The sequence below is a fragment of the Agelaius tricolor genome, unplaced genomic scaffold (genome assembly GCF_023055355.1).
Source record: "Agelaius tricolor isolate 1412-34295 unplaced genomic scaffold, bAgeTri1.0.p SCAF_16, whole genome shotgun sequence".
Taxonomy (NCBI): Eukaryota; Metazoa; Chordata; class Aves; order Passeriformes; family Icteridae; genus Agelaius; species Agelaius tricolor.
In genome coordinates this window covers 1,433,228-1,448,554 of record NW_027269276.1, presented here as the reverse complement: position 1 = coordinate 1,448,554, position 15,327 = coordinate 1,433,228, and the positions used below count along the sequence as shown (strand labels likewise).

Genomic DNA, 15,327 nt, shown 5'->3' with positions numbered 1-15,327 from the left:
CAGGGGCTGCTCTGTGTTCAGAAAGCCCCATGAAATGATCTTTGAGGGTTTATTTTATATTTTCAGGCGATTTTTAAGCTGATTTTTGTTGATTTTGCTTCCCAGCGGGTGTAGCCTTGCAGCACTTCAGGCTGGTGAAATTATTCTTACTATTTTGTATTTTCAGGTGGTTTTTAAGCTAATTCTTATTAATTTTGCCTCTCATTGAGTGCAGCATTTCAGGCTGGTGTGCAGGTTTATTTCCATCCCCATTTTCAGAGCTGTTCTTCATGGTGTCACTTGAAATAAGTTCTGTGTGTGTCAGCTCTGCAGGCCTCTGAGTTTCCAGTAAATAGCTTTATTTTTAAGGCCCCACTAAATGAATTACAATAAGCTTATTTTTTTTTTCCCTCAAGCTGTCTGCATTCCTCCTGTCAGTGGTATTTAAGCACTTGGTGTTAATTCTGGGTAACTTCACATTGTCATAGTGAGATAAAACAAATTTAATTGGAATGTGAGAGCTGTGGCTTCAATATTTACCCTGGCATTTGAGCAGAGTTTCACATTTTCTGCTTTCTCACCCATGCTCCTCCAGAGAACAGATTTGGTTTTGCAGTTCCTCTTGCACCTGCTGTTCCCTGATTTTTCTCCTCATTTTTAGGGGCTTTTGAGTTCTGTATCCCTTACATAAACTCACTTCAGCAAGTGGGTTGTATTTTATTATAAAATAAATATTATATTATGTTGCATATATTATATTATATTATATTAACCTGCCTCCAAGTGGGAGTATTTCATTGCTCATGATCTCTGTTGTGATAGCAGAAAATCCCCTGTGCACGTGTAATCCTTTGAAATTTGGAATAATCCTTTAATCCTGGGTCAGCCCCAGGTCTGGGGGTTGGAAGTGGGGTGGAGCTGCTGCAGACACTTTGGGAATTTCGCCCTGATGGGATTTCCCCGCCTCCATGCCCTGGTTTCTCTCAGATGCACTCATTTAATGGAATTATTGAGAGCTGGGCAAAGCTTTGGGGGCTGTTGGTGCTTATTTAGTGCAAGACTTTGGGGTGTGTAATTCACTTATTGATTATTACTTGATTCTTAATTACTTTTTGATTATTACTTACTATTAAAGAAGTCTCAATACACAGAAAAAGTTATGCAGATAAGATAAAAATAAGGTAAAAATAAGATTTTTTTAAAAAAATTATTTCAGAGCTTTGGGATATTTGGAGTTTTCCAAGCAGAATTTTGGGTTCTCAGAGCTGCCTGAAGCTTCCACACCCCCTTAAATGCAATTTTTTAACAATTTTTAAATAAATTTCTTAGAAGCATCTGTGTGCCTGCCCATAGATGGACATTGACAAGGGGCTTAAATCTAACACAGTTAAAGTGCATTTGCTGAGGAATTTCCAATGCTTAAATGAATGGATTTAGAAATAATTAGTACAGTTTTCTGTGTAGGCAAGAGTGATTTATTATTAGAAATCGTGGCTTTTGACAGAGGCTGGTAAATGCTGGAGAATGGAAGAATTTTTATCAACATGGGAATATTTTGGTGGGGTTTTTTTCCTTTTTTTTTGCCTCTGCAAATTTACAATTCCACAATTAAGCCACACTGCACATTTCTGGTGTGCAGTTAATAGTTTGAATCGCATTTCTTGATTTATTTTCACATCGAAGACACTGCCAGAAAGTTTTGTATTTATTACTTGCTTCACTTGGCTCTGTGGAAATCCTGTGCTGCTTTCACATATTATTAATTACGCCTCCGTGCCACAGAATCTTTAATTTCATCCTTTGAGATGAAAAATGGGGAGAGCAGAAGTGGCAGGACACCAGTGCAGCTTTGGCAGGGGGTGCTGAGCGCCCTGAGAGGCTCCAGTGGCTGTGCTGCCATAAATCCTGGGCTCCATTAATTCCCAAAAGTTCATTTTTCCTGGCAGGAGGCACCAGGGAGGGGCAGAGCCACGCTGGGCCTTGGTGCCGTGGCCCCGAGGGGCTGGGGAATGATAAAAGCTGGGAAATGATAGAGGAGCTTCTCTGGTACCAGCAGGAAAAACCTGGGTGGGAGCAGGGATGGGGAGCTGGAAGGGTTGGGGTGGTTTGGCTGGAAAAATGGGAAAAGGTGAAAAAAGATCAAAGCTCTTCTCTGGTCCCAACAAAAAAAAAAAAAAAAAAAAAAACAAACAAAAAAACCAAACAAACAAAAAAAAAAATCTGGGTTGGAGAATGGATTGGAAGTGGAAATTTTGGCTGAAATCTGGTAAAAACTCTTCTCTGCTGGCAGCAAAATAATCTGGGTTGGAGAATGGATTGGAGCTGGAAATGTTGGTGTGGTTTGGCTGGAAAAATGGGAAAAGGTGAAATAAAGAAAGATCAAAGCTCTTCTCTGGTCCCAACAAAAAAAAAAACAGGGTTGGAAGTGGAAATTTTGGCTGAAAATGGTAAAAACTCTTCTCTGGTGGCAGCAAAAAAATCTGGGGTGGAGAATGGATTGGAGCTGGAAATGTTGGTGTGGTTTGGCTGGAAAAATGGGAAAAGGTGAAAAAAAGATCAAAGTTCTTCTCTGGTCCCAACAACAAAAAAAATAAAAAATCTGGGTTGGAGCAGGGGTTGGAAGTGGAAATTTTGGCTGAAATCTGGTAAAAACTCTTCTTTGGTGGCAGCAAAATAATCTGGGTTGGAGCAGGGGTTGGAAGTGGAAATTTTGGCTGAAAATGGTAAAAACTCTTCTTTGGTGGCAGCAAAATAATCTGGGTTGGAGCAGGGATGTGGAGCTGGAAGTGTTGGGGTGGTTTGGCTGGAAAAATGGGAAAAGGTGAAAAAAAGATCAAAGCTCTTCTCTGGTCCCAACAACAACAACAACAAAAAAATCTGGGTTGGAAGTGGAAATTTTGGCTGAAAAATGGTAAAAACTCTTCTATGGTATCAGCAAAATAATCTGGGTTGGAGAATGGATTGAAGCTGTAAATGTTGGGGTGTTTTGGCTGGAAAAATGATAAAAGCTGGAAAAATGTTAAAAGAGCTTCTCTGGTATCAGCAAAAACAAATCTGGGTGGGATCAGGGGTGTGGGACTGGAAGTGTTGGTGTGATTTGGCTATAAAAAAAGAAATCCAAGTTCCTCTTTGGTACCTGTAAAACATCTGGGCTGTGTGGCTGGAGATGTTTTTGTGTTTGGTGTGGTGGAGCTGCCTCAGGTTCTGTCTCTGCTCCTTTGGGGGTTTCCAGTGGATTCCCCCCAGTATTTGAATGCATCTCCTGAGTTTTGGAGAAGTTCAAATCACAGCTGAGGCTGACAGAGCCCTCCAAACAGGAGAAAATGGGTTTTTTTACAGAAAAAAAAAAAAAAATTATATATATAGCTCTTTCTATGGCTGGTTTTGTTCGGTTAGGTGCCCGTTTTTCTATAACCCAAGGGAAAAATGGATTTTTTTCACCTGCAGGAGCAGAGAGCACAGAGCTGTTTGCAATTAGGAGGGAATGATTTGGGAAGAAAGGAATTTTCCTGGAGGTCTCATGGAGGGGGAGGAGAAAAACATCATGAGGGGAGCAGATTTGTGTTGTGCCCTGAAAACTCCCTCATTTTGGGGCACTGGGGAGGGGTTCCAGTGATTTATTGCAAATCAGGCTTTTCTCATTGGATATTTAATGAATTTTTCCTTATATTTTTAGGATGTCATTGGCCAAGTTTTGCCAGATGCAACGACCACAGCATTTGAGTGTAAGTGTGACTTTGGTCAGCCAATTCCTTTGTCACGTTGCTGGGCTGTAACTGAAATAAATAATTTTTATGTTATTCTTCTGATATTCTGATCCTATTTATTATTTTAAAATAAGTGATATTCATTATACATCATGGTTAAATATTTATGCATTAATGCAACTTCAATAATGGCACTAAAGCAAGCAATATTTTATTATTTAATCACATCTGGAATATTTCCACACAGGAGCTTTAATTACCAGCCTGACCTTACCATGCTCTTACTCCTCAGTGCAATTTTATTGCTCAAATTAAATGAAAAGTATAAACTACCTGTAGGTCTCAGTTTAAAATTGCAATCCTCCAATCCTCCCAGCAAGTATTTAGGCTAATATCTATCCTTTAAACCCTGTTTATTTTTATTTTTGAAGGGGTTCCAGGGGGATTGTCCTATCTGGAGAGCAAAAGGGGGAGTGCCCCCAGGGGACGAAATACTGAAAAATTGGAGTTTTCTTCCAAATGGAGCAGGCTCCTGATGATCCCTTTTAATTTTTATTATGTTTTTCCTTCTGTTTTCCTTTGAGATGAAAGGAAATTATAATTTTTATTATATTTTTCCTCTGTTTTCCTTTGGATGGAGGGTGAGGGGGGGACAGAGCAGACTTTAGATGGGGCCTTTCATTTTTGTAATTTTATTTTTATTTCTCCTCTTTTTGGAGCTTTGGGGCTCATTCTGCCTGGGGATAATCAAAGGAAATACTGATTTATGGTCCTTCCAATCCTATTTAATGCTCTTTTTCTTTTCACACCTTGTGTTTTCCTTCCCAAAACAGATTTTTATTCCTGAACCTCTGCGTTTTTCCTGCCCTGCTTTTGAACACCAGCCCTGAGCTTTCCAGAGCCTTGCAATTTATGGGGGTTTTTTTCACTTTATTTGGTGTTCTCTGGTGTTGACATTTGTGTGCCATCCCTGGCACGTCCCACTTGGGCTGTGTTTGAACTTCATGCTCCATCAGGGCGGCACCCACAGCAGCAGTGCCATGTGCAGGAGTCTCCTGGAAAATTCTGATTTTTGTTCTGCCTCCCAACATCTGCTCCTGTGCCTTCCCTGCGTGTCTCTAGTCTGTCATTTCCAGCTGCTGAGCCCATTTCCCTGCCACTTTACTGCCATCTCAAATATGTTATGGATATTGATGCTTTTAAGGGTTTTTTTTTTTTTCCCTTTTCCCCCCTGGATTTTCCTGCTTCAAGTTCAGTTCTAGGTGGGGGGAATTGTCTCATCAAAATCCCAGCTTTTTGGGGATTTGTCCCACAAAATCCCAGCTTTTTGTGGGTTTTATTTTGGTGTTCCCAGCCCCAGCATGGAAATGCAGATTCCCCCTGCTCTCCAGCCCCCAGTGCCAGCATCTGGGCCCTGAGCATCCTCCCAGCCCATCCCTGCCCCGCATCCCCGTTCCTGCCTGCTGCAGATTTGGGGATTTCACTGCTCAGGGTTGATCTCCCATCTGCTGAGGATTCTTCTGAGCCTTCTTCCTCCATTTCAAATGGTGCTAAAAAATCCAGCCAGGACGGGGGGGTTTTTATCTTTTGTTTGTGCTGAAAATCAGATTTGAGTGCTCTGGGCAAGGAGGGAAGGCTGGAAATCTTCCTGGGTCAATTTTTGAGATGGTAAAGGAGCTCTGCTCAGGTTCAGGGCAGATTTTTCTTCTGGTTTTACTCTTTGCCTGATTAATTTAGATTAATTTTTATTTTTCTCTGCCTCTTCGTCCACATATTTTTAATTCCTTCTGTTTGTACCACCACCAGGAATTCTGCAGCTGGGAACTGAGTAAATTCCTCAATCATTTCAAAGGGATAATGTGGAATTTTTTTCTGAATATTTTGCTAGAATTTCCCCCCTTTTTTTAAATTTTTAAAATTTTTTAAATTTTTTTTTATTTTTTAATGGTCCCAGCTCAGTCTGTTCCCTCTCCCCAGACCTTTTATCCATGAATTCATCCCTCTCTGCTTTCCCTCTGATCCCTCTTGTGGATGTGTGCTGCTCCAGTAGCTCTCTGCCTGTTTTAAACTCCAATTTTGAGGTTTTTATGTTTTACTCCTCTTCATTGCTTTGGGGTTTGGTTTTTTTATTGGTTTGGTTTTTTGGGTTTTTTGGGTTTTTTTTTTTGTTTTTTTTTTTTTTTTTTTTTTTTTGGTTTTAGGGGGTTTTTTGATTTTGTTGTTTTGTTTTTGGGTTTTTTGTTTGTTTTTGTTGTTGTTTTTTGTTTGTTTTGTTTTGTTTCATTATTACCTTTCCAGAGGCAGAATGAACAAAATCCTTTTCTCACACAATTTGAATTCCTTGGGTTGTTTTTCCCACCCCAGATTCTTGGTTTGGGTTTTTTTGGTTTTTTTTTTCCCAGATTCTTGGATTTTATTTCCATAGATTCTTGGCAATTCCAGCCTGGGGAAGGTTTTAGGGAGGGAATTCCAGCTTGGGGAAGGTTTTAGGGAGGCAATTCCAGCCTGGGGAAGGTTTTAGGCAGGGAATTCCAGCCTGGGGAAGGTTTTAGGGAGGCAATTCCAGCTTGGGGAAGGTTTTAGGGAGGGAATTCCAGCCTGGGGAAGGTTTTAGGGAGGGAATTCCAGCCTGGGGAAGGTTTTAGGGAGGGAATTCCAGCCTGGGCAAGGTGCTCAGCTTCAGGAGAGGTTCTGGCACTAAACAAACCCTGCTGAGAGTGAAATTCTGAGCACTTTGTGCCCCTTCTAGGACAAAAATCCCAATTCTTGGTAATCAATATTTGGAGGTCATACACCATTCCTACATTCCTATTTCGGAGTCCTTGTGCAGTTTCTTTTTTCGGTGTTTGGTTTTGTTTGCTGCTGTGAGTGCAGATGAAGCCCTGCCTGTCAGGGCTGTCCCTGTGCCCCTTCCCTTGCTCACTGGTGCCTTCCTCTGGCAGATGAGGATGAGGATGGGGACCGGATCACGGTCAGGAGCGATGAGGAGATGAAGGCCATGCTGTCCTATGTGAGTACACTGCCACAAACCCTCATTTTCCCTGTGTTTATCATTTTTTCTTGGTGCTTTTTTGTCCCACAGCGTTTGACTGGGCCATGTCCCTGTGTTAAATTCCAGTTTTTTGGTGTTCTGCCTGGAATGGAGGTGCTTTCACACCAGATCCATGGACAGGCTCCACTTCAGAAAAGAAAAAAGACTTGTTCACTTACTGATCATATCATAAACATTAAGAATAATGCATCTTAATGACTTTTGCATTAGGTATAGTGCAGGCTAAATGGACTATCAATTTCTTGTATTTTTTATGCAGTACTTAAAGTAACGGCTCATTAAAAATGAACCCCTGGGCTCTAAAAATTTTTCAAAATCTACTTTCATCTGGAGCCTGCTTCACCCCTCCTAACAGAGGAGTTTCATTGTAGCTGCAGGCTCAGTGTTCACGGAGGATTTGAAGATGTGCTTTGTGTTTTTCAGGGGAGATGGATGTGGCTGTGTGTGCCTTTGTGTAGGTAGGGGTGTGTGAAATCTGTCTGCATCCCCAGAAATAGAAATAGAAATAAATATATCCCATTAATAGCAAAAAATATCCTGCAGAGGGGGAAGGGTGCAGTTACTGATGGCCACAGAACCATTTGAATAAAGTGGGGAAAAAAATATCCTTGAACTTCTCTTTTCAAAGGAAATGAGTGAGCAAGAGGGGTAAAAAATGGGGATTTTCCCTCTGGGCCAGAAGGATCAAAATTCCCAGAAATGACCTGGCAGAGCCAAGCCCTGTTTGGGAGCACCCAGAGGTGATTTGGGGGCAATTCAGAGGATCCCAGACTGGTTTGGGTGGGGAGGAACCTGAAATCCCTGCCAGGGACACCTCCCAGGCTGCTCCAGGGATCCATCCCAGGGATCCAGGGGCAGCCCCAGCTGCTCTGCGAATTCCAGCCAGGAATTCCTTCCCAAAATCCCACCCAGATTTCCCAGTGTGAATCCATTCCCTGTGTCCTGTGCCTCACTCAGCAGCCCCTCTCCAGCTCTCCCTTAGGGTCTCTGATCCTTCCCTTCTCCAGGGGAACATTCCCAGCTCTCCTTTAGGGTCTCTGAGCTCTCCCTGACCCTTCCCTTCTCCAGGAGAACATTCCCAGCTCTCCTTTAGGGTCTCTGAGCATTCCTGATCCTTCCCTTCTCCAGGAGAACATTCCCAGCTCTCCCAGCCTGGCTCCTCCCTATGCTTCAGGTGCCTGTTTGGGGTTTTTTTCTCCCCAGATTCTTGGGAATTCCAGCTTGGGGAAGGTTTTAGGGAGGGAATTCCAGCTTGTGGAGGTTTTAGGGAGGGAATTCCAGCTTGGGGAAGGTTTTAGGGAGGGAATTCCAGCTTGTGGAGGTTTTAGGGAGGGAATTCCAGCTTGGGGAGGTTTTAGGGAGGCAATTCCAGCTTGGGGAAGGTTTTAGGGAGGCAATTCCAGCTTGGGGAAGGTTTTAGGGAGGCAATTCCAGCTTGGGGAAGGTTTTAGGGAGGCAATTCCAGCTTGGGGAAGGTTTTAGGAGGGAATTCCAGCTTGGGGAAGGTTTTAGGGAGGGAATTCCAGCTTGGGGAAGGTTTTAGGGAGGGAATTCCAGCTTGGGGAAGGTTTTAGGGAGGGAATTCCAGCTTGCAGAAGGTTTTAGGGAGGCAATTCCAGCTTGGGGAAGGTTTTAGGGAGGGAATTCCAGCTTGCAGAAGGTTTTAGGGAGGCAATTCCAGCTTGGGGAAGGTTTTAGGGAGGCAATTCCAGCTTGGGGAAGGTTTTAGGGAGGGAATTCCAGCTTGGGGGAAGGTTTTAGGGAGGGAATTCCAGCTTGCAGAAGGTTTTAGGGAGGCAATTCCAGCTTGGGGAAGGTTTTAGGGAGGGAATTCCAGCTTGCAGAAGGTTTTAGGGAGGCAATTCCAGCTTGGGGAAGGTTTTAGGGAGGCAATTCCAGCTTGTGGAGGTTTTAGAGAGGGAATTCCAGTTTGGGCAAGGTTTTAGGGAGGGAATTCCAGCTTGGGGAAGGTTTTAGGGAGGCAATTCCAGCTTGGGGAAGGTTTTAGGGAGGGAATTCCAGCTTGGGGAAGGTTTTAGGGAGGGAATTCCAACTTGGGGAAGGTTTTAGGGAGGGAATTCCAACTTGGGGAAGGTTTTAGGGAGGGGATTCCAGCCTGGGGAGGTTTTAGGGAGGCAATTCCAGCCTGGGCAAGGTTTTAGGGAGGCAATTCCAGCCTGGGCAAGGTTTTAGGGAGGCAATTCCAGCCTGGGGAAGGCTTTAGGGAGGCAATTCCAGCCTGGGGAAGGCTTTAGGGAGGCAATTCCAGCCTGGGGAAGGTTTTAGGGAGGCAATTCCAGCCTGGGGAAGGTGCTCAGCTTCAGGAGAGGTTCTGGCACTAAACAAACCCTGCTGAGAGTGAAGTTCTGAGCACTTTGTGCCCCTTTTCCCTCCCTGTTTGGGTCCAGCAGCTCCCTGGAGTTCCTCCCCCCAGAATTCCTGGTGGTTCTCTCTCTTTTCCTGGGGAAATCTCGGCCATTTTTTGCCTTCCAAGTGGCAAACTTTGAATTCTCTTCCAGATGAATCATGCCTTGGGAAGGTCATTTTTTTGCTATGCTTCCAAGCTCACTGTTCAAGTTTCAGTACATTAGAGTTCTGATTGCCCAACTCTCTGCTTTCCCTGCAAAATTATGGGATGCCTGGAAATGACTTCTTTCTGCTTCAGCAGCTTCTTCTTCTCTGAAAAATTTTTCTCCTCGGTTTTAAACTAATTTTTTATTTGAGTGTTGCACTGATGGTTGAACTTCCTCACATCCTATGGGCTTCGTTTTGGGATGTGTTTACCAGGAAACAAATGTTCTGAGCCTAGGAAATGAATTCATTCATAATCTTGGGGAAGGGAAATGCTCATTCTGAGGCCTGCAACAAATATTTGGAGGATTGGCCAGCTGGGAAAGAATTTCAGGGAATTTTGATGTGGTGCAGGTGTTCTCTAAAATGTAAATAAAGTGGATTTTTTTCAGTTTAAGGAGAAAAAACCAATTCCCTGAGATTGGACTTTGGAACATAGAACTGGGAAGATATTTGGGATAATTTTGATATTTGGGGTCATTTTTGGTACTTATTTGGGGTCATTTTTGGTACTTATTTGGGGTCATTTGGGTACCTTATTTGGGGTCATTTGGGTACCTTATTTGGGGTCATTTTGGGTACTTATTTGGGGTCATTTTGGGTACTTATTTGGGGTCATTTTGGGTACTTATTTGGGGGTCATTTTGGGTACTTATTTGGGGGCCATTTTTGGTACTTATTTGGGGGTCATTTTGGTACCTTATTTGGGGTCATTTTGATATTTTGAATAATACTTATTTGGGGTCATTTTGGTACTTATTTGGGTCATTTCAATATATTTTTGGAATCATTTTGATACTTTGAATAATTTTGAACCTTCCCTTTAGGTTCCTTGCTTTATGAATTTGAAAAGAATTTGATTCAGGTCTGGAATTCCCTCAGATGATGCAAAACTGCTTTGAGTTAGGCCGATTTTGGGGGCTGTAAATGGGATTTTTTCCGTGCTGGGCAGTGCAGGTAATTAAGGACGGCCGTGGAGCTGCTCTGGAGCTGTTGTCTTGTATCTGTATAAACAGGCAGTAATTTTTTTGACAGCCACTGATTGGAAAGTTGCTTGCAGCTCTCTGAAAGCAAGGGCTACATGCTCTGGATCAATAAGTGGCAAATTTCCCATTAAAAAGAATACCTGAACAATGTTCCAAATAGCCACTGGCATCTTAATTTTCCATGGAAACCTCCAATGCTGGCCTGTGGAGGACAAGTCATTTTCAGACAATTTTTCCAGACTACTTGTTAACAGTTATTGCTGTCCCAAAAGGTTGACAGCTTACATGATTGATATTTCATTTACTTGTCATCACTGGTGAGTAATGGAGAGGCTTTTTCCTCCCTCCCTCCCCCTCTGTTATATTTTTGGGGGGCAGGAGCCACTCTCAGGTGTGTTTATTTCAGCTGGATATTCCAGGGAGGGATCAGAAATGGTCCTGTCCTGTCTGGGGATGCCTGCAGGTCCTGGAATTCTCTTGGTGAAGCGGGAATTCCAAAGCTGGAAGCTCATCCCAAGGGCAGGGACAGCTTCCACCACCCCAGGCTGCTCCAGCCTGGCCTTGGATACTCCAGGGGCAGCCCCAGCTGCTCTGGGAATCCCAGCCCAGCCAGGAATTCCTTCCCAAAGTCCATCTCAATCTCCACTTTCCCACTCTGCAGCCATTCCCTGGCTCCTGTCCCTCCATCCCTTGTCCCCAGGCCCTCTCCAGCTCTCCCTTAGGGTCTCTGAGCATTCCTGATCCTTCCCTTCTCCAGGAGAACATTCCCAGCTCTCCCTTAGGGTCTCTGGGCATTCCTGATCCTTCCCTTCTCCAGGAGAACATTCCCAGCTCTCCTTTAGGATCTCTGAGCTCTCCCTGATCCTTCCCTTCTCCAGGGGAACATTCCCAGCTCTCCCTTAGGGTCTCTGGGCATTCTCTGACCCTTCCCTTCTCCAGGAGAACATTCCCAGCTCTCCTTTAGGATCTCTGGGCATTCCCTGATCCTTCCCTTCTCCAGGAGAACATTCCCAGCTCTCCTTTAGGGTCTCTGAGCATTCCTGATCCTTCCCTTCCCCAGGAGAACATTCCCAGCTCTCCTTTAGGGTCTCTGAGCTCTCCCTGATCCTTCCCTTCTCCAGGAGAACATTCCCAGCTCTCCCAGCCCAAGCATCTTGCTGGGTTTTTATTTTCTCAGCTCTTTTCCAGCCCTTTTTGCCCATTCTGAGGGTTTTTTTAACCAACAAACATCCCTGGATCACTGCAGCAGCTCCTGCTCAGTGTCTCAGGGTGTCTGCAGGGGCTTTTTGGGGTCACAGCTTTGGGATCCCCTGTGCTGATCCTTCATCACTGCCCAGAATTCCAGACCCCTTTGGGATTCCCTTGGAGCTTTCAAACTGCCCAGTTTTGGGGTGATTTAGGGGATATTTGGGGTTTATTTGCACCAAGTCTTTGTGGCCGTGTTTGGTTTTCCTGGCTCCTCCAGCTGTGGCAGCTGCTGCCTTTGCTGTGAATATTCCATGCTGTGAATATTCCATGCTGTAAATATCTCATTTCCTCACCTGCTGGAGCATTCCCAGCTCTCCCTGCTGAGGCAGGAGCAGATCCCTGTGGCCCCACAGCTCCCTGTTTTAAATTCCTTTTTGTGGGAGCACTGCAGATGGGAATGGAACCATCTGAGGGCTGATCTGCACCGTGGCAATTACAGAGAAAATGAAAATACACAGAACTAAACAATCCATAAGTGCTTTTGCCACTCCTGGGTTACTGACTCATCTCCTTTTTGGTTTTTTTTTTTTTTGGTTTTTTTTTGCAGTATTACTCCACTGTGATGGAGCAGCAAGTGAATGGACAATTGATAGAGCCTCTGCAGATCTACCCACGAGGTAATGCTGAGCAAATCCCAGTCATCAGCCCAGGGAACTGGTGCTGGAGCAGCTCCTGGCACGTTTTGGGGAGGTTTAAATGCACACAGCATCGTGTTTACCTCTTAATTTGGAGAGAGGAATTCATTATTGTGGGGAGTGTGGAGAAAAGTGCATTTATTGCATAGAAAGCAGCTAATTTCCTGGAGTAAATTAGACTAACGAGGTTTGCAGAGTACATATTTAAGTACATTTAAAGAACTCATTGGTGATGGTTCTTTCCAAGCAAAGCAGATGAATAACTGAAGGCTTGGATACTTATGAAAATTGGGCTTTTTAAAGCTGTTTTCATGTCATTAATCAGCCTGCCAGGCTGGGGAGTGTCCCTGTCACCGCTGTAGCCACAGCAGCTCCAGCCAGGACACGTTTTGGTCTGAAATTTGGGCATTTAGTGCTGCCCAAATATTCACAAGCACCTCAGTAATTCTCCTGAACAGGGAGAGATGTGATCAATTCTGTGGGCTGAGGCAGTTAGAAATAGGTCATCTCCAAGCTGACAAAATTCCATAGGCAGCTTAGGAGGGTTTTTGGGAATGCTCTCTCTGAGCCCCAGGAATGCTTGGGAAGAGCCTCCTGCATGACATAATTCATTCAGATCTCAGTAGCTCTGAATCTCTGCCTCTTAATTGATGGGACTGAGAAGGTTGAAATTCTCCAAGTAAATCTCCCAGCAATAAATTAATTGAAATAATTAAAAATTAAACTCCCCTCACTTGACAGATATTACACAAATAATCATACTGTGAGGCTCCCAATTAAACATTCCACACTTCCATTACTTACAACTCTCTGAAGTTTGAATTGGGCAATTAACAGGAGCCTCCTCAAACCCTGCTAACGAGCTCTCCAAAGAGGCTGGGTGGGGGTCCTGGGGGTTCCCTGTGCTGCCCTGCCAAGGGGACAGGAGTTTGAGGGGAATGTGGGAAATGGGGGGTTCTGTGGGAAGTGGGGGGTTCTGTGGGAAGTGGGGGGTTCTGTGGGAAGTGGGGGGCTTTGTGGGAAATGGGGGGTTCTGTGGGAAATGGGGGGTTCTGTGGGAATTGGGGGGTTCTGTGGGAAATGGGGGGCTTTGTGGGAAATGGGGGGCTTTGTGGGAAATGGGGGGCTTTGTGAGAAATGGGGGGCTTTGTGGGAAATGGGGTTTGTCTGGCTCAGGCTGGCAGGGTGTGGGCGGGAGGGGATTCCCAGGTGTGGGAGCTGTGACCTCCTCAGGGCAGGGAGAGGGAGGGGTCTCCTGCCTCTGCCCAGGCGTGGATCATGGAATCCTGGAATGGTTTGGGTGGGAAGGACCTGAAATCCCATGGATCCCATCCCATATTAATGATTCCATCTCATCCCCATTCCCATCCCATTCCATGGCAGGGACACCTTCCCCTGTCCCAGGTGCTCCCAGCCCTGCCCAGCCTGGCCTTGGGCACTCCCAGGGATCCAGGGGCAGCCCCAGCTGCTCTGGGAATTCCATCCCAGCCCTCCCCACCCCTTCCAGGCAGGAATTCCTAACTCCCAATATCCCAATGTCCATCCCTGCCCTATCCCATTTAAACCATTCCCTGTGTCCTGTCCCTCCATCCCTTGTCCCAGTCCCTCCCAGCTCTCCTGGAGCCCTTTAGGGGCCCTGGAAAAGCTCTGAGGATTCCCTGGATCCTCCCCTTGTGGCTCAGAGGAACTGGATGATCTGAGTAGGTTGGAAAATCTTGGAATTGTCCTTGAAATCTTTACATTTCCCTGTAAACACCCAGTCCCAGGGAGTGCTGCCAGGAGCTGCTCACGCCTCACCTGCTCTGGGTTTAAGGCACATTTTGGGATTTAAATTTCTCCCTTTGGCTCCTTCCTGGAGAGCCAGCCCTGGGAATTGCTGTTCCTGCTGCTGTGTCCGGGATGATCTCCTGTGGCTGGGCAGGATTGGGAATTGTCTCAGTTCTGCCCCAGCCACCCCCGATGTCACCCCTGCCTCAGCTCGGGCTCTCTGCTGCATTTCCCCCTCCCCGCTCCCTCCAAACTGCTCCAGAGCTCAGGTTTTGTTTCATTCTCCCAAACCACCCCCTTAAAACCTCCTTTTTTCCTGGGTTAGAGCCTTCAAAGCCCCCAAACCACCCCTGAACTCTGCAGCTCCTCCGAAATATCCAACAAAATCACAAAATCCGCTTTCCTGCTCTTTTTTTTTCCTGCTTTCTTGCTCTCTTTTTTTTTTTAATTTTTCTTTTCCCTTCCCTGTCTCCTTGTCCTGCCTCTGTAATGAACATCCCAAATTTTGGCAGCCCTTTTCTCCTGTGCCCTCCTGGCCCTGGCTCTCCACGTTCCCCACTTGAAAGCCCCAGCAGCACCTGCAGCTTTTCTGCCTCCAATTTCCACTTCTTCCCTTTTAAGAGATTCCTTTGCAAATCCTTTGAGTTCTTTTCCTTTCCTGCCTCTCTAACTTCTGAGGAAGCCTCAGCTCCTGCTCCCAAAAACTCCTGTATTCCATAAAAATCCTGTCAGGAGTACATTTCCACGTGCCAGCCTGTGTTACCTGGGCTGTGCTTTATTTATTTCATAATAGAAATATCTTTAAGGGGGAAAAATTAGTATTTTCTCTATTTTTTAATAGGTTTATTATTGCTGACTAGGCAATAAGAGGCAGAGGGGGATTTTATATTAAAAAAAAAAATCTGTATGTGGTGTACATATAAATATAGAGAAAGAGATATAAAAATATATATAGATATATATATGTGCACACATTTTTATATGTCTATAAATCATATTAATTTTCCCAAAATTAATGTATTTTAGATGGCTATATATATTTATATATATGTAAAAATTCATAATTTTTATATATCTACATGTATTTTTATGTATCTACATTTTTGTATATCTACATATTTTTAGTATATCTATGTATTTATATTTCTATATTTTTATATAGCTTTATATTTTAAACATAGATGTATATATAAAATATATATGTATATATTTTTATATATGTGTATATATCCCCCCCAAAAAGTGACATTTCCAGTGGCATTTATTCAGTATTTAGCTCTTATTTATTCAGTATTTACATTTTTTTTTTAAATTCAGTATTTACCAGAGAGGCTCTCTGCTGTTACCCCTGCCATGGTTTCTCCCCTGTTTGGTTTCCCCAG

General features: G+C 44.3%; 1 protein-coding gene across 1 annotated transcript in view; it reads left to right on the top strand.

Moving 5' to 3' along the window:
• MAP2K5 (mitogen-activated protein kinase kinase 5) overlaps positions 1–15,327 on the top strand; it is a 119,077-nt gene that overhangs the window by 2,720 nt on the left and 101,030 nt on the right. The window contains exons 2-4 of the mRNA XM_071441140.1: positions 3,656–3,704; positions 6,629–6,696; positions 12,091–12,160. Of these exons, the coding sequence (XP_071297241.1) occupies positions 3,656–3,704; positions 6,629–6,696; positions 12,091–12,160 (187 nt within the window). The remainder of the gene's footprint in view (positions 1–3,655; positions 3,705–6,628; positions 6,697–12,090; positions 12,161–15,327) is intronic.